This window comes from Hippocampus zosterae, chromosome 19 (genome assembly GCF_025434085.1).
Source record: "Hippocampus zosterae strain Florida chromosome 19, ASM2543408v3, whole genome shotgun sequence".
Taxonomy (NCBI): Eukaryota; Metazoa; Chordata; class Actinopteri; order Syngnathiformes; family Syngnathidae; genus Hippocampus; species Hippocampus zosterae.
Window position 1 is genome coordinate 4,212,033 of NC_067469.1, and position 20,335 is coordinate 4,232,367.

At 47.9% G+C, this 20,335-nt stretch overlaps 6 protein-coding genes across 9 annotated transcripts; 2 read left to right on the top strand and 4 right to left on the bottom strand.

Annotated features, from left to right (window-relative positions):
* Positions 1-394: 394 nt before the first annotated feature.
* Positions 395-1,546, bottom strand: rps29 (ribosomal protein S29). The gene is made up of 3 exons (XM_052052486.1): positions 1,389-1,546; positions 597-696; positions 395-462 (listed from the first exon to the last, which is right to left on the bottom strand). The coding sequence occupies exons 1-3, from the start codon at positions 1,448-1,450 to the stop codon at positions 454-456; spliced, it is 171 nt and encodes a 56-aa protein (XP_051908446.1). The 5' UTR covers positions 1,451-1,546; the 3' UTR covers positions 395-453.
* A 394-nt stretch (positions 1,547-1,940) lies between these two features.
* mgat2 (alpha-1,6-mannosyl-glycoprotein 2-beta-N-acetylglucosaminyltransferase) lies at positions 1,941-4,482 on the top strand. Of its 2 annotated transcripts, none has more exons than XM_052052460.1 (2): positions 1,941-2,109; positions 2,760-4,482. In XM_052052460.1, the coding sequence occupies exon 2, from the start codon at positions 2,957-2,959 to the stop codon at positions 4,352-4,354; it is 1,398 nt and encodes a 465-aa protein (XP_051908420.1). In that variant the 5' UTR covers positions 1,941-2,109; positions 2,760-2,956; the 3' UTR covers positions 4,355-4,482. The 2 variants fall into 2 exon arrangements, with proteins under 2 accessions (XP_051908420.1, XP_051908421.1); XM_052052461.1 differs by having other exon boundaries at positions 1,946-2,089.
* Positions 4,483-4,687: 205 nt separating this feature from the next.
* wdr20b (WD repeat domain 20b) lies at positions 4,688-8,664 on the bottom strand. Of its 2 annotated transcripts, none has more exons than XM_052052431.1 (4): positions 8,361-8,664; positions 7,616-7,798; positions 6,071-7,498; positions 4,688-5,977 (listed from the first exon to the last, which is right to left on the bottom strand). In XM_052052431.1, the coding sequence occupies exons 1-4, from the start codon at positions 8,607-8,609 to the stop codon at positions 5,921-5,923; spliced, it is 1,917 nt and encodes a 638-aa protein (XP_051908391.1). In that variant the 5' UTR covers positions 8,610-8,664; the 3' UTR covers positions 4,688-5,920. The 2 variants fall into 2 exon arrangements, with proteins under 2 accessions (XP_051908391.1, XP_051908392.1); XM_052052432.1 differs by lacking the exon at positions 4,688-5,977 and having other exon boundaries at positions 6,910-7,046; positions 7,237-7,498; positions 8,361-8,660.
* Positions 8,665-9,467: 803 nt separating this feature from the next.
* On the top strand, positions 9,468-11,020 carry fkbp3 (FKBP prolyl isomerase 3). Its single transcript, XM_052052483.1, has 7 exons — positions 9,468-9,624; positions 9,827-9,928; positions 10,011-10,112; positions 10,184-10,319; positions 10,399-10,466; positions 10,536-10,633; positions 10,850-11,020. Exons 1-7 carry the CDS (start codon positions 9,520-9,522, stop codon positions 10,902-10,904), a joined length of 666 nt encoding a protein of 221 aa, XP_051908443.1. The 5' UTR covers positions 9,468-9,519; the 3' UTR covers positions 10,905-11,020.
* A 160-nt stretch (positions 11,021-11,180) lies between these two features.
* faua (FAU ubiquitin like and ribosomal protein S30 fusion a) lies at positions 11,181-12,855 on the bottom strand. The gene is made up of 5 exons (XM_052052485.1): positions 12,739-12,855; positions 12,012-12,093; positions 11,776-11,920; positions 11,647-11,702; positions 11,181-11,389 (listed from the first exon to the last, which is right to left on the bottom strand). The coding sequence occupies exons 1-5, from the start codon at positions 12,804-12,806 to the stop codon at positions 11,264-11,266; spliced, it is 477 nt and encodes a 158-aa protein (XP_051908445.1). The 5' UTR covers positions 12,807-12,855; the 3' UTR covers positions 11,181-11,263.
* A 413-nt stretch (positions 12,856-13,268) lies between these two features.
* On the bottom strand, positions 13,269-19,506 carry prpf39 (PRP39 pre-mRNA processing factor 39 homolog (yeast)). Of its 2 annotated transcripts, none has more exons than XM_052052423.1 (13): positions 19,362-19,506; positions 18,113-18,493; positions 17,784-18,022; positions 17,459-17,703; positions 16,962-17,129; positions 16,608-16,788; positions 16,058-16,165; positions 15,810-15,974; positions 15,175-15,301; positions 14,832-15,100; positions 14,504-14,688; positions 14,044-14,236; positions 13,269-13,719 (listed from the first exon to the last, which is right to left on the bottom strand). In XM_052052423.1, the coding sequence occupies exons 1-13, from the start codon at positions 19,372-19,374 to the stop codon at positions 13,630-13,632; spliced, it is 2,364 nt and encodes a 787-aa protein (XP_051908383.1). In that variant the 5' UTR covers positions 19,375-19,506; the 3' UTR covers positions 13,269-13,629. The 2 variants fall into 2 exon arrangements, with proteins under 2 accessions (XP_051908383.1, XP_051908384.1); XM_052052424.1 differs by having other exon boundaries at positions 18,113-18,490; positions 19,362-19,504.
* Positions 19,507-20,335: the final 829 nt, after the last annotated feature.

The window sequence follows — 20,335 nt, forward strand, 5'->3', positions numbered from 1 at the left end:
CGCGAGATTCAGGGTGTCGCAGCATAATTTCTCGCTGCCACAAGTCTCTTTGTAGACCTTCTGGCCCATATTGAAGCGAAATAAATTAAGCAGTCCTGGAACTTTTCAAGTGGCATATTTTCAGAAAAAGTAAAGACGCATCCAAGTAAACACTAAACGGAAAATGTGTTTGAGCCAATTATATACAGCTGGGCTCATTTGGGGAATATTAACACCAATGCCCCCATTTTAGACAGGAAAAACCCCGATTATAAAAATATTCAGAATCTTCATAAAGGCAGATTTTCATACCCGTAACCTCTGTTGTGACCAGTCAAATTCATAAACATAGTCTCATCATTGAATAAAATACAGCATTCCATTTGGGAAAAAACAACATTTATTTGTCTCGAACAACCCATTCATCCAGCCTTCCAGGTAACAGTTGGCAGACGTCTTTGCGCATCGTGACATTTAATCCAGCTGTGGAGGAGTAAAATGGAGATCTAAGCAAAATTGGCAACAGACACTCACAGAATCATTTACGGACTTCAAGTGTTTTAGCAATAACAAAAACAAACATTTACGGGCAGTAAAAAGGTTAAGATGCGACTTGCCTTAACAAAGCCGATGTCCTTTGCGTACTGCCGGAAGCACTGGCGGCACATGTTGAGTCCGTATTTACGGATCAGGCCGTGTCTGTTCGAGCAAACCCGGCTGTTGGAAACAAATGGAAATTTTAAAAACAATGTATTGTTAAGCCTACTTTAACAACTGACTGAAGCAACAGCACAACAGCCGAAAAGGTTTTACACAAACATGTTTGTGTGAATTTATGGGGAATTGTGAAGTGATGGTAACCAAGGTTTTTGTTTGATTTTTATTTTACTGGCAACTGTGCTTGAGTATTCATTGTACGTTTGAGTCCTGACGTTTTCAGAATACGCTTGTTTATCATAATTAAAAAACGTGCATAAACACAAGAGTAAGAGAAACTAAGTTGTGTTTTTTTTATTTGCGTGATACCACCTTGTGAAAATTAGCGTACATAATACAAACACTTTGCACTCAAATACATGCGTCTCCATTTTTAATTACGGGATTTTGAGCATTTGTTTCCCCAATCTTTGAATTTTTCTACACGTACATCAGTGTTTCAAATTAAACGGTATGCGTAGACCGCATACTTCTGTTGTAGTTCTGTTACGTTTTAAAAGCGATTTTGAGACGCTAGCCAGGGTAGCCGTATGCACCGGACATCAATCCGCCGCCATGTTCATTACCGACGAGTCTCCATGCGGTGCGGGTTTGATGGCACATTTTTGACATACAAGGGAAGTGGAAACAGCGCCAAACTATTATCAGACGAGAATTAAGTACGGACACGGCGAAACTGTAAAAACACAAACCAGGATCGGGATCCCTGTCCAAATTTTCTGGGGTGACTCCAATAGAGCTGTTGATGGCCCATCTTGTCTCTTTTCGCTCGAGCGTCGGAAAGGAAGAAAGAGGTCTGCGCGTGCGCGAATGAAATTTTCCGGATCCGGTTTATGTGAGCAGTCAGGTTGGGCGCCATCGAGAGGCCGGATGACCTTATAGAAAGTACATCCAACATCAAAATAGGAAGCAATGTATAAAACGATTTCAATGCATTACAATGACTGGTATTTGGAATTGGTCATAATTACATCTACATTAACGAAAAATAAAAGCCCCAAAGCATGATTTTTCCAGCAGCGAGCTTTACTGTCGTATTGTGCTCTTTTGGTAATAAGCAGGATCAGCGAAGGTTAAAATCAATTTATGGAATTTTCTGAATTTAAATGGTTTTATTTTTTCCCCAATTAAAAACGATTCCTTTTAAATACATTTATGACTTAGCAGTCATGGTTTCTCTCAAAGTTCTTTGCTATTACATTACTATTATTATAATTACTATGGTACAGCGAGCGCCCCCTGTTGAGCGAATGAGCGCAGTGCGACGGTATGGTCCCGAAATTGGACATTTTCCCATGATGAGCAGTTAGCTGCTTCTTCCATGCAGCTCCTCGGGAGGGATGGAGCGGAAATGGGACACGGACGAACCGACGTTTCTCTCCTGAAGTGAACGGTGGGGCGCTTTAACTTCAGGTAAGCGACCCGATGAACGCGGGTGTGGCATTTATTTTTCTGACGGTACTGTTTTGAAGGACGGAGTTGCTAGCCGTTGCTAACTTAGTGCTAGCATGGTGCGATTCAGTCTCTTCTACGACGGTAGAGAGAATGTTTTAGGGCTCCAAGGGGGATTATATGCATTTGAATATTTTGCTTTACTTCTGCAGTAGGTAAAAGTGGGTTTCAAGAGGAAATGAAAATAAGACAATAAACACACATGGTGTCATGTCAAATGCCCTCTGATTAGATATTAAATCATAGTTAGAATTCGATCATTTGAGAAGCAGTTATGTGTTCAAGCCAAGTAAAATTGGTTCGCTCTTTGAGTTTGGAGTCAAATGACAAAAATGCCGTACAAAATCAGCCTGACCAGTTAATCCAATTATATGCATCTCACGGGCTATTAGCAGCGAAAAAAAGGTGGGTGGGGGGTTGCAGAGTTGTTGCGCGACGTCATCTTATGACCTACTTACCGATAAATATCAAAGGCAAACTGGGGTTCTTGGATGGAACACCTGCAGAACGCTGGTCAACCAACATTTTTGTCCGGAACAATTGAAATTCAAGAACGGTTCAAATACTACAGTTCAGAGCTAACTTGATGTATTGATTTGTGTTTCATTCAGGCAATTCATGCTCACGAGAACCTCGCTGCGTCCCAGCAACTGTCGTGCTTTCTTGGCTATTCCCCACCCGTCAGTGGCAGTGGAGCAGGATCCATGTTGCCAGCAATTAGCCTCTCTGCACCTTTTCCACCATCGCAGCCACCCTCCCACAACCTGTTTTCTTTCCCCTCGTCCCTCCGAGAGCCCGATCCCCTACAATGAGATTCCGGATCTACAAAAGAAAGGTGATGATACTGACTGTGGTGGTTGTCATCTGCGGGCTGGCGTTGTGGACCAGCGCGCGGCAGAAGAAGATTGAGCCGTTCCCAAAGGAAGCGGAGGTGGAGGCCCTGGCGAAGAGAAGTAGTGGCGTTAGCACGAGCAGAAATAGCCTGGACGACCACGTCCGGTTGCAAGCCACGGTCGGCGCGAGCCGGGTTCCCGTCGCGCCGCTGAACCAGACGCGCCTGGAAAGAATAAAAGACAAAGACAACAAAGCCAAGCCCAATGTGGATAACACGACACTGGTGTACCGCGGTATCGTTTTCCAGCTCAATTTTGACCAGACGATAAGAAACCGGGAGAAGTTTCAAGCGGCGCGGCAGAAGGACGACCTGGTGGTGGTGGTCCAGGTCCACAACCGTCCGGATTACTTGAAGCTGCTGGTGGACAGCTTGCGCGGGGCCCGTGGCGTGGAAAGCATACTGCTGATATTCAGCCACGACTACTGGTCCCCCGAGATTAACAAAGTGGTGAACTCGGTGGACTTCTGCCAGGTCCTGCAGATCTTCTTCCCGTTCAGCATCCAGCTGTACCCGCAAGAGTTTCCCGGCAACGACCCGAGGGACTGTCCGAGGGACATTCCCAAAAAAGAGGCCTTAAAGTCGGGGTGCATCAATGCGGAGTACCCGGACTCGTTCGGGCACTACCGCGAGGCCAAGTTCTCCCAGACCAAGCACCACTGGTGGTGGAAGTTACACTTTACGTGGGATCGAGTGCACGTCCTACGGGACCACGGCGGTCTGGTGCTGCTGATCGAGGAGGACCACTTCCTGTCCCCGGACTTTATCCACGTGCTGAAGCTGATGTCGGCGCTGAAACGAGAGCACTGCGGCGACTGTGACATCCTGTCACTGGGGAGCTACAGCCACATCGGCTACTCCAGCAAAGCCAACAAGGTCGAGGTGAAGGCCTGGAAGTCCACCGAGCACAACATGGGCATGGCGCTGAGTCGGGACACCTACCAGAAGCTGCTCGGCTGCACGGACACGTTCTGCACCTACGACGACTACAACTGGGACTGGACCCTGCAGCACCTGACCGTGTCCTGCCTGCCGTCCTACTGGAAGGTGATGGCCAGCGAGGCGCCCCGCGTCTTCCACGCCGGCGACTGCGGCATGCACCACAAGAAGAGCGCCTGCATGCCGGCCAGCCAGAAGAGCAAGATCGAGAACGTCCTGCGGAGCAGCGGCAACCAGCTGTTCCCCAAGAATCTCTTGATCACAGAGCGGCTGCCGTCCAACGGGGCCGGAGGCGTGGCCCCGCATGTGAAGAACGGGGGCTGGGGGGACATCAGGGATCACGAACTCTGCAAGAGTTATGGGCGATTACAGTGACCTTAATTGCTTCTATATCATATATCGTATCTTTTTTGCATCCTCGATGAAGAGGACGGCCTTTGAAAACTAAAAATCGGTGTGAACTTATTGCCTGTTTCACGAGACTGTTCCCCCCTCCCTCCCCACCCCCAAAAATAAAGTTGAACGCTGGGATTTTTTGCCTCATGACAGATCACGTTTGTCTTTATGTTTACATGTTTTTAGAACGTGGGAGACGTGCCCGTAACTGATGCGGCGAGATTGCCAGAATTTGGAAATGAGATGCCCAATAATTGGTTCGTGATGATGTATCTCTATTTTTGGGAGGAAAGAATACAGACAAAGTTGTGGTTAAAGTCTGTCAAATATTTTAATAGGCGTCACACGGAGGAAAAAAAAAGGCTGCCACTGTTCAAAACCTCAGTCTCTCTACCTGTGGGCGGTAGATGGAAAAACAAAAAAAAACATCCTCACGCACTGTCCAGCTCTCGCGTGAATCAAACACAGTGTTGCTTTTTAAAAAAATATTTCGATCATCATCATCATCATCGTCGTCGTCTGCACGCCGCTCGCACTAAAGAGGAGTTGTTAGCTTGCGAGTCGATTCACAACAATAAGCCGGCACGCGTTTCTGCAATTTCACCTGAGCTCGGTATGATGGCTGAACAAGAGTGTTTGCCACTCGCCGTAAAGATAAAAGCATCTCCTATAATTATGACGCCAAACGTTACGGTAAAAAAAACCAAAAATAAAACAACAACAACCCTGAATTCTCTTTATGTACAATGGAAATGGGGGAGAAAAAAAATCTGCATATTTTAAGATTTTCATATTAGATTTTCTGTATTAGAAATAGGCTCTATTTTTGGTCCTAAAAAAACAAAAACAGGCTCAACTGATAATCATCTCCATAAATCATTCCAATATTTACATATCATACAGAGCCCATGTCATGTGGAAAACAATATTAAAATGAACAATAGGTACAAAGTTTTACTTCTATTTAACACCCTGCGCCCCAAAAAAGTACATCTGCCCTCTTTGAAAAAAAAAAAACCTGTTAAGTGCAAACATTGTTTTCCAAAATAATAATAAAATGAACGCGATTGCAGCATCTAACGTGGGAGACAAAGGGCGCCGACGAGCCAAGTGCTTTCAAAATCTGCTTGTGTTCTTTTGCGAGGATTAAAAACACGCACGCGCGCGCACACACACACACACACACACACACCAGGGAGGAATTTGTGCAAATACACTTTGTGTGATTTAAGGAAGTCGTACCTCCATTAGCGGAGGATATATGCAGCCACTTGAAAATATTGATCCCTTTTCGAGGCCCACCACATCAAATGAAGAAAACGGGAGAGCGCCCCAACGAGACGACGGGCGAGGCCTGATAAGAGCCGCCGCCGTCGGATGAACAGTGAAGCAGTCACAGCCCTTCCTATAAAAACCTTAAAGCTCCTCGCCCCCTTTGTCAAATAGCACCCATTTCACTGCAGACTCAAGGCGGCGAGGTTCCGCCGCCCCTCCACGGATTGATCGTCACCCACCACCTCTGTGGATGTCGGAGGAGGGGAGGGGTTATACGACGGTTCCACCGGGCGAGTTGGCGGGGTTGTTTTGAGACGACAGCAGTCCCTGCGGAGACACGCGCCACAGACAAAACGGCGGGTGTGAGAGCGAACAAAAAAATTCACGAGGGGGACGCTGAAAACGTGGGCCGTCACTCACCACTTTCCCAGGCCTGGCCCACGTGCAAACGAAGCCCTCCTGGCAAGCCGTGACCAGGCAGTCCTCCAGGAAGATCAACACCGTCAGTCTCTCGTGGGCGATCTTCTTGCACACCAGCGGCTCCAGCAGCGGCACGTCCTCCATGAGCGGGCACAGCGCCGTGCCCAACGTCTTGGCGTTGTCGCCCTTGGCGGCGGCCGCCCGCGAGGCGCCCAGCTGGCTCAGCTTGTCGCCGCTCTTGCTGCCGATATGGCCGGCGCTGAGCATGCGCTTGTGCTCCTTTTCCGAGCGCTCCTTGCGCGTCTCGTGCAGCGACAGCGTGGCAAACTTGCCGACGCCGGCCGCGATCAGGGCGCTGTCGAGGATGCCGCCGCCGCCGCCACCCTTGGCGGCGCTGCTACTGCTGCTGCTGCTGCTGCCCGTGTGACTGTTGGGGGTGCTGCCGCCGCCGCCGCCGCCGCCGGCCGGGGTGGACGACTGCGGTAAGCTGTTGGAGCGAGGCAGCGTCCCCGGGAGGGAGTTTGGCGTGTTGCCGCCGGTGCTGCTATTGCTAACGCTGTCTTTGCCATTGGTGCCGGAAGTGAAAATGTTTGCCGCCGTCGCCGGAGGCGGCGGCGGGCTGGCGGCATTCATGACGTTAGTGTGAGTCCTCGTCCGAGACAAAGGTAGGTGAGGGAAGAGTATGTCCTCGGTGAGGTCCCACAGACACAACTGGGTATCCTGACCGACGGACCCAAACCGGTACGTCACGCTGACGGGCCGGCTGTCCGTGGAGTTTCTCTTGGAAAGTCGGGAGTGGGCGCTGTTGGCCCGATCCCTTCCCGCGCTAAAGTGAATATGCTCGTAGAAGTCCTCGTCGCTGCCGCTAAACTCGGCGGGGGGCTCGCCGCCGATGCCGTCCTCCACGCTGGTGGTGCAGTGGTCGAAGGCCACCACGCTCACCCACGACTTGTGTCCATGTCCCCGGGCGATCACCCTGCAGTCCGAGAACGACCACACCGTCACCAGGTCGTCCTCGCCGCCGGCCACAATGTAACGCCCGTCGGGGCTCCAGCACACGCAAAGCAAACCGCCAAAGTAGCTCTTCATGGTGCCGTGCAGCTCGGCGGCGTCGAAGCCGAACACCCGCAGGTAGCCGTCCTGGCTGGCGCACGCCAGGAACTTACCATCCGGGGAGAAGGCGAACTCGTTGAGCGCGCCGTCGCCCACCGTCCAGCGCAGTAAAGGGTTGCGGCCCGACTTGCTCTTGCAGGTGTGCACGGCGTAGTTGTCCCCTTGCTTGAGGAGCTGGTAGTGGGGCGCCGCCGAGCCGCACGTGTTCTCCACATTGTACAGGTACATGGCGCCGCTGGAATGGGCCACCAAAAAGAGGCTCTCGGAACCGGGGACCCAGCGCACGCATGTCACGCGCGACTTGTCGATCAGTCTCTGGGGAGACCAAGGAGCAGTTGTCAAGGACCGTCCCTTTTCTCTCGCCAATACCGAACAATTTATCCAACGCAAATCAACGTCGTCATCGAGTCCGATGCAATTTTCAAATCCCACCTCTTCATTGAAGAGCTTGCTCGTCTCCTTCTTGATCGGGTCGATGAGCTGCACCTGGCCCGCCGAGAAGCCCACCAGCAGCGAGACGCTCTCGGCGGTGGCCGTGAGCGGGTTGAAGTCGTGGCACGTGGGCTGCGTGCCTTTGTATAGCCGCTTGTCGATGGGCTTGCTCAGGTCGGCGGCCTGAAAAGCACGAGAGATTCAGCTAAAACCTTTTAGCTTCTTTAAAGCCTCTTCCCGTCATCATTCTGAAACAAGAAACCCATGTCGTAAATTAAATTCCGTTAGATTTGTTTTTAGAGCAGAGATGTTGGATTACTGTTCAAAAACTGAGACGCTCATATTAGGTGACATGAACGCAAGGTGACGTCACTACAACTATCACTCTCACTTTTGACCTCAAGGTTGAGAGTGACCACCTGACATTTCGGCAATCACGTCATGTTGTCATCTCATTCCCGCAAACATGTCAAATATAAACATAGCATTCGCGGCATGGCGGTCACGCATGACTGTTGTGAAAGTTCCATAGTGAGACGAGCTCACTTTAAGTGTTGACCAACTGTGACGATTATATTAGCTGGAGTTGCTAATTAGCGTCAAAATAGTTGGACGCTACATGGCCTCGTCCGGAGAATATGCGACACCAGCCGGGTCGAGATCGGAGGTGGACCGGAGACGCCGAGCCGTTGCGGTTGCTCCAGACCCAACGCGTTCAATGGCAGCTACTGTCAACGTTGTTTACCTTTCTCACACCTTTGTAGATATAAAAATAGAGCTCCCGGCCCACATTGAAGCAGATCCTGTCGCCATTGCCCGACTGGTCGTTGACGTTGACGAAGGAGACCCTTACGGGGTTGGATCCCTGCGAGTTGAAGGGTACCCGATTAGGGCGGCTGTACTCGGAGTGCGTGAGGAGTTTGTAGACGCCTTCCCGGGTGGTGAATTGCGTTTTAATCTCGTTCGTCTCCTTCCCTCCTCCCTCCGCCGCCATCTTGAAAATCGCCGCTCATCCTTGTCTAAGGCCCCGGATATTGCGGACGACGCATGTGCATTTCAGACCAGCGGTCATGCGCACTGGGTGGTCACAACAAGTCACGTGAGACGAATGACGAAAATAAACAATGACCAGGTGATGAAACAGGGACCAGGTCAATGATTGGCTGTTTATAATTATAAATATTATCCCAACAAGATATAATCCAAATTCGTACATTTTAATTGTGATCTTGATATTGAGGCTGAAGTGATCCCTTGCAGATATGTGTTTTCATTTTCATTCATAGTTTCATAGTGAGAAGCTGACGAAAATAAAAAAACAGGTGTCAGTATCAACTTGAAATCTTTTCACCAAATGTTTTACAGGGTACATTTTATGTATACTTTTTAGAGTAACCGCTCGAATTTTGCTCGTGATTAAAAACTATGGCGCTTTCAGATAAACGCTGTGCCCAACTTACTGCTTACAAGTTTGAAGACATCTCTGATGCTAATTATCTGACGCACTCCGTTAAACATGTCTCCATGATCAAATCAAAACAAACATTCTTCAAAATATTGCAAATATTTCTTTAAAAAATACAAATCCATTATTTTATATGTTTGCAATCCGTTTTTTGTGTTGAATTATTCAAATGACATTTTTGATTGATTGCAAATAAAGACATGTCTCTCCATTCATTGTACTTAATTAGCCGCTAGATGGCAGAATCAGTATTTCAGCCGGTGTGTACTTCCTGAATCCCCGATTACTTTTTTCAATTTTGTAATACATATATCACCTCGGTGTGAGTCTTTGTATAGTAATGTAATGTAATTTTTTAAAGAATATGTCAGTTTTTTTGTGGGTGTTTTTCTTTAAATTTTCATTACCGAGGTCAAAGTTCATAGGCTGTCCACTCAAAATGGCGGACGAGACAGTACGCGAGTGGAGCGACGAGCAGCTTAAAAGTGACGATTTGCCCAAAAAAGACCTGATCAAGTTCATTCAGGACAATGCGGCGCACTCGGTACGTCTGTCAGTTGAGTATTCAGAAGCCGCGGTTGTCGTTTTAAAAGTGCATTTTGACGAGAATATGCCTCATTCGCGTGATGCAGCCTAGCCTGTGCAGCCCCACATGGGGGCGGAAATCACTGTTTGCAAACAAAGCGGCTCCTGTATTTCACATATAACCTCCCGTTTTCTCAAATAACACCGTATTCTGTGTCTAGTTTCTCAACGAGCACAGATTGCTGGGAAATATCAAGAACGTGGCAAAAACGGCCAAGAAGGAACAGCTCATCGTCGCCTACAACGAGCTGTTTGCAAGTAACGTGAGTGGCGTCACGCTGACGCGCGTTTGGATTAAATGCGCACCGCGTTTTGGGGGGGAAAAAAACTTTGGGTATTTTGTAGAGGTTTAAAGGCACAGAGCCGGTGGAAGAAGTGACGAAGCAGATGAAAGCTGTAAAAATCGACGAGAAGCCCAAAGAGGTCAAGGTTGAAGTTGTGGATGAGGTAAAGACCCAGGCACTTGCAGGGTAATTTTCTGTACAATTATCGTAAGTGCAGGTGTTGCTTCCCTTCAGGGTCCGCCCAAGTTTACCAAAGCAACGCTGAAGAAAGGCGACAAGACCAACTTCCCAAAAAAAGGCAATACTGTGAGCTGTTGGTACACAGGGACGCTGGAGGACGGCACCGTCTTTGACACCAACATCCCCTCAGGTGCTTAGCTGCACCCTGTAGCCGTTCATGTTGACTTTGCAGTCAGACCAATCGGGGTCTCACTCTGTGATCTCCGCAGCGGCCAGAAAGAAAAAGCAAACCAAGCCGCTGAGCTTCAAAGTGGGCTTGGGCAGAGTCATCCGAGGGGTATGTGTGTTATTCCCGTTGCTGTTCTCCCCTTTTTATCTTTTATTTAACGTTGTCTCATTCCCATAGTGGGACGAGGGCCTGTTGACCATGAGCAAGGGCGAGACGGCCCGTCTGGAGATCGAACCTGAGTGGGCGTATGGGAAGAAGGGCCTACCAGAGTCAAAGTATCTTTTTTGGGAAGTAGATGTGAAGTCATTACAAATTGGGAGGATTGGTCTTAATGCAACATGATGCTTGAAAATGTCTCAAATGGACATATGCGTGTTTTGGGAGGCTGCAACATGCCTCAAAAGAATACTTGTTTTGGCAAGCATGTGCACACTAAAGTACATTGACATGTATTTTACTCCCCATCTGCTCCTTAACATTTTTTTCTCCAGAATTCCACCCCACGCCAAGCTGATCTTTGAGGTGGAGCTGGTGGCTGTGGATTAAAGATGAACGTTGGTAACCGGGAATCCAAATTGCGTAACCATTTTGTTGTCAATGTAATTCCCTGCACACATGAAATATCTTTTTGTTTGAATAAAATTTAACTTTTACAAACAAGACTGTTGTTGTATTTTTTTTCCTTACATTCACATTTAGGTCGACTGAACCAAATCCTATCTGATAAAGATCTATAAGGGATACTTATTAATTAGTTATTGTCTAATATTGTACCGAGACCCACCAAGAGTTGCTCCAGAAGACGAACGCTCCAGTACGGTGTGCCGAGTTTTAACGTTTTATTCACAGCAGGAAAGCATTTGAACTGTGCTAAAACTGCTCGGTATGGTCATCGCGCATTCTTCTTAGGAGTTGGCATTGGGTCCCTTCTTCTTGCCGAAGGTGGGCACCACGTTGACGAAGCGCCGGTTGTACTGGATGCGACGCTTGGCGCGGCCAGTCTTCTTCTTCTTCTTCTCCTGCTTATCCACCTGCCACGCAAAAACGAGCAGAATGCAAGACTCTTAAAGTTATTCCGAACATCACATTTCAGAAATGTCATCCGTTCACAGCCCCGAATTTCATTTTAACAATAAAATCCATCTTTCATGCTTTACAGAAACATTTCATGGCTTATAGATTTGCTAACTAGCATTGTACCACCAAATAAACACTCAAATTTGGCTATACAAAGGGTAAAATCGCATGATTTTTTTTTTCTAGTGTACATTCTGGAAACAATCCTCACCTTGGGGGTCTGGCCTCTCACTTTTCCAGCACGAGCTAGAGAGCCATGGACCTTACCTAGAAACAAAGGGGAAACGGTATAAAAAAAGGGGGGACTCACTTCTGCAACGTCAAATATTTCAACACTGACCTCCCAGGAGCCTGCCGGCGACCTCCAAGGTGCAGTGCTCGGAAATGCCGCAGGATGCAAGTGAGGCATCATCTTCCAGGGGGCAACCTGCGAGCAGCACCACCTGATCCTCCACGAGGAGACCCTCCAGAGTCTGGACGTGAGCCTGACGTGTGGCAAAACAAACTATTGCTGCCCAGTATCACAAAATATAGCCTCGCGATCCAACAGTGTGACTTGCATTCATTTATTTCTACCTTAATTTGTCCCACAGTTTCCTGACCGGTCACCTCAAGGGTGTGAGTGTTCTGGGCACGCAGGAAGAGTTGCATCTTGATCCTAAGAAGAGAGACTGCAATTGAATTGAGTCAAACTATGATTTTACATGACAACTGTAGCACACTACAGTTACACTAAAAAAACACATTAGTACGGTCACATACATTCACAAGATTCACAAAATAATTTAGAAGGTTGGTTTGACAGCCAGACAAAATATTTGACTACAAATTGCAAGTCTGTTATTGCATTCTCTTTGATCCCGATAACATCCCTCAGGGAGAAAACTTTGGACCGATACAACACCAGCAACTCGCGCTTTTGGTCGACCCTTTTTAGATTTTACTATTTAAATTGTCACTTGGCTGAAGCTCACTCTGCTTCGTTAAGGAAGAAAAAACAAAACCAGCAACATTTGGCACATGTAAATAACAAACGAAACCGTGAAAACATACTTTTGGGGCAGGAAGAGAGCAAAGTTGTCGCGATAAGGCTAATGCTAAACTACCTCAATTCGCAACATGCGGCACACGAGATTGGAAGGGGGGCGAAAAAGGGACACTAAACACACAAATTATAACCAATCTAGTCAACGTGAAGGTTAAGTAATATGTTCAAGGGTGTTTTGGGTGCATCTGCGACACACAATAAAAGCCAGTTCCAGGCTAAAACGCACATTTACCAATCGATACCGACAGGCCTTACCTCGTTTGGGTGCTAGTCGTTAGACGCGCAGCATAGAAAAGGCTGTACGAGGTGACGATACTGCGCATGTGCTATATACGTAATTGCGTATCGACAGTTCCCCGCCCCATATGTCGTCGCCATATTGGATGTGGCAGAGTTGCACTATATGCGCACATATTTAATCCGAGAGAGTAAACATCTGAAGTGTTTGTCTGCACATACATTTATGAGGGCCTTTGTGTGCCTGCGGGCCAGGCCTCTCACATCCGGGGAATTTAACGGTTCGTAGCAGCCTTAGTGGTAAGTACCTAAACTCCCAACTTCATTGTAACATTTCATCACACTGTCAAGTCATGAGGCACTTTCACATTGCCGTTTTAATAGGTTCATTACATTAACGCATGGTAAAAATCAAAACCGAAGCCCCACGTGTGCCTTAATGAATATTGTAATATTTGGAGCATGCAAAAATACTTCACAAAATGCTTTCATGTAACTTACTAGTTGCCCACAAATGACAAGGAATAACACGAAGCAAGGACACACCAAGATATCAATCTGTTTATTATGAAATCAAGTTGAGAAAACAAAGGTAAACAGGAACTCTTCATTTTGGGTTCACTGAAACACATAAAAAAATCAGCAAATTTAAAGAGACCCTCAAGGAGAGTGAAAAACTTTGCCTAGAGCACAGGGTTGGTGGGTGATGGAAGCAAACCTCTCTTTACAAACAACATGCATCATGTGTATACTTTTAGATCCCCAACAGGAGCTACGTGGACTGTATTTGAGAAAAATTAGCTGGAGTCAAAACAGAAAATAAATCTTTTGGAAACGCGGTGCTGGTTGTCTTAATTTGAAAAGCTAGACACATTCTCCCATGAGAGCTCACGATCACAGTGGTGGCCATCATGTCGGAGGAGGAGGGTAGTACTGGTTGTACTGGGCGTATTGGTTGTACTGGCCCCATGAATTTTGGCCCCAGGCGCCATACTGTTGCTGAAAAGGAGAAGAGAGACATTTTGAAATATGAGAAGGATCTGTGTTTTAGACAAGGCACATATTTTATATAGAAAAAAAATTATCCCAGCAGTCCACCCCACCCTACCCTAAAAAGGTACAAATTAGATCGTCTCAATTGACAAACCTACTGTTCAGTTGAAAACAAAGCTATTGTTCTGTTATATGAATGGCAATGTGGTTAGACAGGTTATTATCTAACAACATTCAACTGTTGTGACAGCTCTTGTTGATTCGCTGGCATAGATGCGGATATATGGTGCAGTATGGAAATAGAAAAGGGAAAAAAAGGGAAAAACCCACCTGGTACCAGTTGTTGTAATTGTACGCGCTGTTGGCTTGCATGTCAGCCCCGGCGGCGGCCATGGAGCCGTCGTCCACGCGCTGCCGCTTGGCATCGGGTTCCTGAGAACTGTCGTAGCCATTCTCCGCATTCCTCTTTGATAAGTCGACTTCCTTCTGCAGGTTCTGGTGTTCCTCGTAAGCGGCCACCAGGCTGAAATGAAATTTCCACGACGTCAGGTCTCCAGGGCCAGAGTTCACGCTGCGTTCGATTGTTCGAAATCTGATTTTTAGCCATTTTGGATGAAGGCACAATTCTGATTGGAAACCATCTTATTGCCTCTTATCTTTTTATCTGGTTATGAGGCTGTGATGCGCATCACAGTTGTGCCACTTGCAAAAAATATGATTGAAAACAATTTGAGAATTAGTATTCAGTCCAAGATAGCGCTCAACAAAGACAAGTTTGCTCAAAACTCACGCGTGGATATCGCTGCCAAAGTCCTCGAGGAATTCCACTTTGCGCTGGGCAAAGAGGAGGCGCGACTCCATCTCCATGGGGCTCTTCAGGGCCCGGTCGAAGCAGGCCAGAATCTCAGGCTGGTTCTGTGTCACGTCGCCGCTGAACTCCAGCTCCAGCAGGTTGAGGTACAGCCTTGGACACGCCTGAGTGAGAAAAGAAGCACGCAGACCGTATGTGGACTTTCTTATTCCTCATTTTGTGGCCTTACTCTTAGATAATGAGCCACGTAAAAAAATCTACATCATGACGAGAGATCCGCCAAGAGCAGAGGTGTGGCTTTCGTTACCTGATCTTGCTCGATGGCGTCCAGCAGCACTTTCCTGGCCTTGCTCAGGCTCTTCTGCACCTTGAGGAATTGCCGAGCCAGCTTCACGGCGTAGAAGGACGTCTCCGAGGCGGTCTTGGAGCACTCCACCGCCTCTTTCAGCAGCGCCTCCGCCTCATCCAGATTGCCGCGCCGGCGCTCCAGGCTGACCCGCCGCAGACGCACCATGGCCAGGCTGGGCACCACCGTCTCCAGGGTCTTGAGGATGACGCTGGCACCTTCGACGTTGCCTGTGGAGGGGGACCGGGACGTTTTAGGAGTACAGACCACAAAAAAATTGAGCGTTTGATTTTGCGCCACTCACCCTGCTGTTCCTCAAAGCCAGCCCACAGTAGGTGAATGGCGGGCTTCCTGGGCAGGTGGACGGTGCAGGCCTTGCGGTAGACGTGGCGAACGCCGTCCGTGCTGAACGCCTCCAGGTATTTGGCGTACTTTTTGAAGCGTGAAAAGGAGAGAAAGTGGGAAAGGACAGCGAGCAGAAGACAGGAGAGCGGAGAGGGAAAGAAAGGCAAAGAAAACAGACAAGACCAGACGTTTGACATTTCCTGCTTCTCAGATCCCGGTGAATGTCGTCATTGACAAGATCGTTCTTAGAATTTTTCTGTGTAAACCCATCAGCACCTTCATGGAACCAATTAGATAAGATTCTGTAAGGTAGTGGGAGACGAAGAAGATGCAGTTGGCAAATGCTGCAGTCAAATCTTGTGTGGCAAGCTGGCCATCCCCTAATACAACAGATACAGTCACATATCAACGTTACACGCAAAGAGAGTGCAGGACGTTTTTGTGGTTGGTTGTTTTTTTTTTCCCGTTTTACTCCATGTGATTGTCATCGATGGTTGGGGGGGAAGTGCAGGGAAGCGGCGAGAGTAGAAGTGGTGTGGAGGGGGAGGAAAAAAAAACAAACAAACAACAGCAACAAATGAAACGCTTTGATACCTTGATCCAGAACTCTTCATATAGAGCACAAGCGATCAGGCAGCGTTCAAAGAGAACAACCACACGCTCCGGAGTGCCGTTCTCCATCTCAAAGTCCAGGTACTCCCGCCAGTTGTTCAGCTGCGTCTTCTCCAGGGGTTTCACGTGGAAGTAGGGCCTCTTGATCTAAAAAAACCCCAAAAGTTCTGTGTTACACACCAGGAACAGAAGCGCGTGCATTCAGACGATTGAAGCGGGCGATGTCGTACCCCTTCCTCAAAGGCCCAGCGCTTGCTGACTTCGTGCTCGTTGAGGTTGAACACTTCCTGTCGAGCCTCGATGGCTTTGTGGCGCATGTTCTCGATCTCTGTCACTCTCTATGCGAAAACACAGAGGAAACGTACACTGTTGGCCGGCTTGACCACAATCACCCGTTCCACTTGATGTAATTAGCTGCCGGTGGCGGTCCCGCAGCCATAGATTTACATCACCAGAGACAAGAGGCCTGCAGAGAGGGGGTGTATATATGCACCCTGCATATCAACCTCTAGGTGGAGGTGCTGCGGGTCAATGGGCCTCGGTTGTTCCTTTTAGTTTAAGGGCGAGTGTCCCTGACAGGATGCCAGCGTCAAGCCCCCCTTGGCTGTCTTTGGCTTTGCTGCCGACATAAAGACAACTCTTCAAACTCTTCTCTTAATCCACATCACGGTCATGGTGGACAACAGGCAACCTCCATCTAACGCCAGATTCATTTTAGTTTTCTTTTTTTGGGTTGTGCTTTCGGAATTCTTCTCTTGGATCTTCTGCCTGGACTCTTACCTTGGCGGGGTCGGCGAGATCCTCCGTGCCGGGCGGCAGCTCCTCCTTGTTGGCGGGCGTTTCTCCGTCTTCTCCCGCCATGGTGGCCAGGTTGGCTTTGGACAGCTCCAGCCTGAACTTGACAAACTCCTCCTCCGACAGGAAATGTTTGGGGTTGTTGTTCTGAACGTGATCTTTAAACCTACAAGTGTCGAGTTGAGATTGTATCACCATAAAGTCAAAAAGGGTCAGATTTGAGCCGAGTAATTGATTGATTCATTTGCGAATATGTCAGGACGATTTTGTGCGGGGCAAACAAATGCAAGTTGCCAGTGTCAACCCTCGCGCTCAAGTCATTCTGGACTTTTCCCTTACTTTTGTAAGTGCTGCGAGTAGAGCTGCGTGGGGATGCCCAGGATGCGGTCGTAGATGGCGGTGACATTCGCGAGCTTTCCCTGTTCCGTCTCCCAGATGACGAAGGACTCCCAAAGGCGGTCTGAGCGGAAGTCTGTACCGGCGGCCAAAACGGCATGTTCGTACGCCCTGGGGAGGAAAGAAAGACGCATTTTGTACTCTGTCGACAAAAGCAGCAGTACGGCCTTCAGTATAGCCAATGATAAACATTTCGAGGGAAGCGTCTACCACTTGAGTAATTGTGAAAGTGTATGGTGGCAGTGTCAGGAATACAGGAAAATTGTGTGAGGCCATGATTTATATCATCCACCCATGATCTGAACCGCTTGTCCACACAAGAAGTGTGAACTGAGCTTGTCTTCTTGTGCCGTGCGACCATATATTTTCACACCGTAGCGCAAACGTGTTATGTCACGCCATTTGTAACCTCACGCGAACTCGATGAGGTTTCTACTTACGCTCGAATCCGTCCCTCTGTCTCTGGGTCGGTCGTGTCGGAGTTCTCCTTGATGTAGGTCATGTAGTGCAGCCAAAGGTCCACGCTGAGCGGGATGGCCTGCAAGCCTCGCCGGTACACCTCTTCTGCCACATGAATGTAGCCGTGCCTTTTCTCAATGTCGGCGTACTTCTTCCAGTACCCGTAGCAGTATGGGTAGCGCAGAAGGAAAACGTCAAATGATTTCCTTACTGCTTGGAGGATATTCTGAAAGGAGAACAGGGTTACAGTGCGTGATTTTCTAGACGTCTCCATTGTCAGTGATGAGGCGTCTGTATTTTCTTTACCTCTTGCTCGACATATTGCAACAGGTAGACCCAGGCATTGAAGTCCTCCGGGTTGTCTTCGCATCCTTTCAAGAGTTTTTCAAATTCGCTGGGTAGCTCCGGCTCTGTAGGAAGGATGGCTTCTTGAACGGCGACTTCTTGGGCTGCTGCTTCGTGAGCGACGGCTTCTGGAGCGACATCTTTGGTGGCCTCCTCAAGCTCCATGCCGTCGTCGGCGGATTGAGACGCCTCTGTGCCATCTGTCAGAAAAATTTTCAAAGAGGGCATTAGTAAACCTTTCATACTGTACCACAGTACAAACACATTTGAAGCCACATTTGTCTTTTTACCCTGATTGGTCACTTCTTGTGTGTGCGGCTGACCCTCTAGGGACTCTGCTTTTTGCTCCGGCGGCTGTTCCGGGGGCTGCGGTGGAAGCGGCGGAGGTGGCGGTGGCTCTTCTGGATACAGTGATGCATTGGCGACCTGAAACTGTTCCACGCTTTTCTCCACAGGGGCCAGCTCCGGAGGAGGTGGAGGGGGCGGAGGCAACGGCGGGTTGGGGTGGTCTCCTGCCCCAGAATCCATGCTGGGCTGTGGGGGTGCTTGCTCCATGGTCCAGTCAGCGGTTTGGTTTAGAGCAGGAGGGTACACTTCTCCATTCGACTCCATGGCACGGGACTCCGATTCTAGCATTCCAGTGATGGGTTCTTCTGAGATGTGAAGGCCTGCTGGCAACAATCAGTCTAGTTTCACTATTAATTAAAATGACATTTTTGCAGACGGCTGTATTAATGTCTTCTAATCTCAGACTGGCATTGGTCTTGCACTGTCTAATCTTGCATTTATCCACCAGACATTCTTATATTACGTTACTACATGCAAAAACAACCTGTAACGTGCTGACTGTTGCAAGCACAAGCGTTTTATTTGTTCTACTAGTACATCTAATTCTGCTGAATAATAGCCCCATCGTATAACAATATTCTGCATTAATTTTCTGGAGACTCGTTTTACATTTTGATTCCAATGTGAACATTGAAGGCCAAAGCGTTCGGACGTTAAGGACGACATATAGTTTGGAGTTGGCCTAACTAACGAATAAAAGTGAACGTTCACCCTAATATATGTACACATAATAATGTGTCAACTGAGATAAGGGCTTAGTGTGGACGACTTTTGGACTATTTAGCACAAACAACCCTGCCGGTAAACATGCAACGTTCAATCTGAAGTCGGGCCTCCGCTGACGACTATTTCCTGGAGACACCGCCGCAGTTGATGTGAGGGCAAGTTGGCTTCCTATCGGCCTTTTAGTTCAAAACGAACGCGCTGCACTCTAGGCGGCGTAATACAAACCGACAATGTTGCTTTTAAGAACAATTAAGCCACTAAATGGTCGTTGACCTTCATACGTCTACAAACGACACTATGCTGAAATACGCCATTTGGCGGCGACGCCGCCGCTTCTTCCAGGAAATAGTCGTACCCCGGCGGCTTTTCTACATGCGCTAGCCCCACTCTGGCTAGCATGACAAAGTACGGTCTTTTTTATACGCCAGAGCAACCATGTGGACAAAACCCGGTTTAGAATCTTACCAGGGGCTTCCATGTACTCTTTTATCGAACTTGAAGTGCCTTTCTTTGCCACGCTATCTAAACTACGACGCCGCGGCGTGCTTCGTCCACCATCTTTTTCTCAACTGGCAAAAAAACAAACGGGCAGTGCGCATGCTCAGGAGGCTTGGGCCGAGTCTCGAAACGTTGACAGTACGTCGAGTGCACGCCCCGAGCACTTTCGACACATTTTGTGTCATGTTCTGAACTCAATTAAACACAAAAACCTGACGCGTCACTTCATTACAGTACAAACGTGAAGAATTTATTGAATTCACCGTTATGAGGTTTAATCACGTATTTGAAAAATAATACACATTCGCTTCAAAATATGTTATTAATCTTTTCTATGAAGTGGGTCGAATGGTCTGAACATACCCTGGTTTTATTCAGCACATTATGTTGCCTTACTTGGGCTATTCAAGTTATGGTATAATGATAAGGTGTTTTTTCTCGTGACGAAACAGCTCCTGCTCACACAGGCCACGAGCGTATGCAACCGCTATCAATGAAATGGGAAAGTAAACACATAAATATAGGCTGCGCGCTTATGTGATTGAACATGTAAAATTTGTTTTGTACACGGGGCATTTTTAAGACGCCGAAAGACGATTTAAAGGCATTAGCCTGGTTGTTAGGGAGGCTTGCTGCTAAAGACTGCAAATTTCCTCAGTGTGGGACTAATAAAGGTTATCTTATTTACAAATGCATGTTTCATGTTTATACTTCCCATTTTCTTGAAAGGGAAATGACTTTTTCCTTTCACACACATTCAATTATATAAGTCTGTTCAGTTTGTAATGTGTTCTCCTTTCTGGTGGGTGCAACCCGTTCTCCACAATACGGTTGCTGCTTTCCTAGATCACCTACCTACCTCTTGGGAAGCACTGGTACAGTCAATCAAAACTATGCACTGAATACTTTTTCATAAACACTGTATTGGATCTCGGATTGTG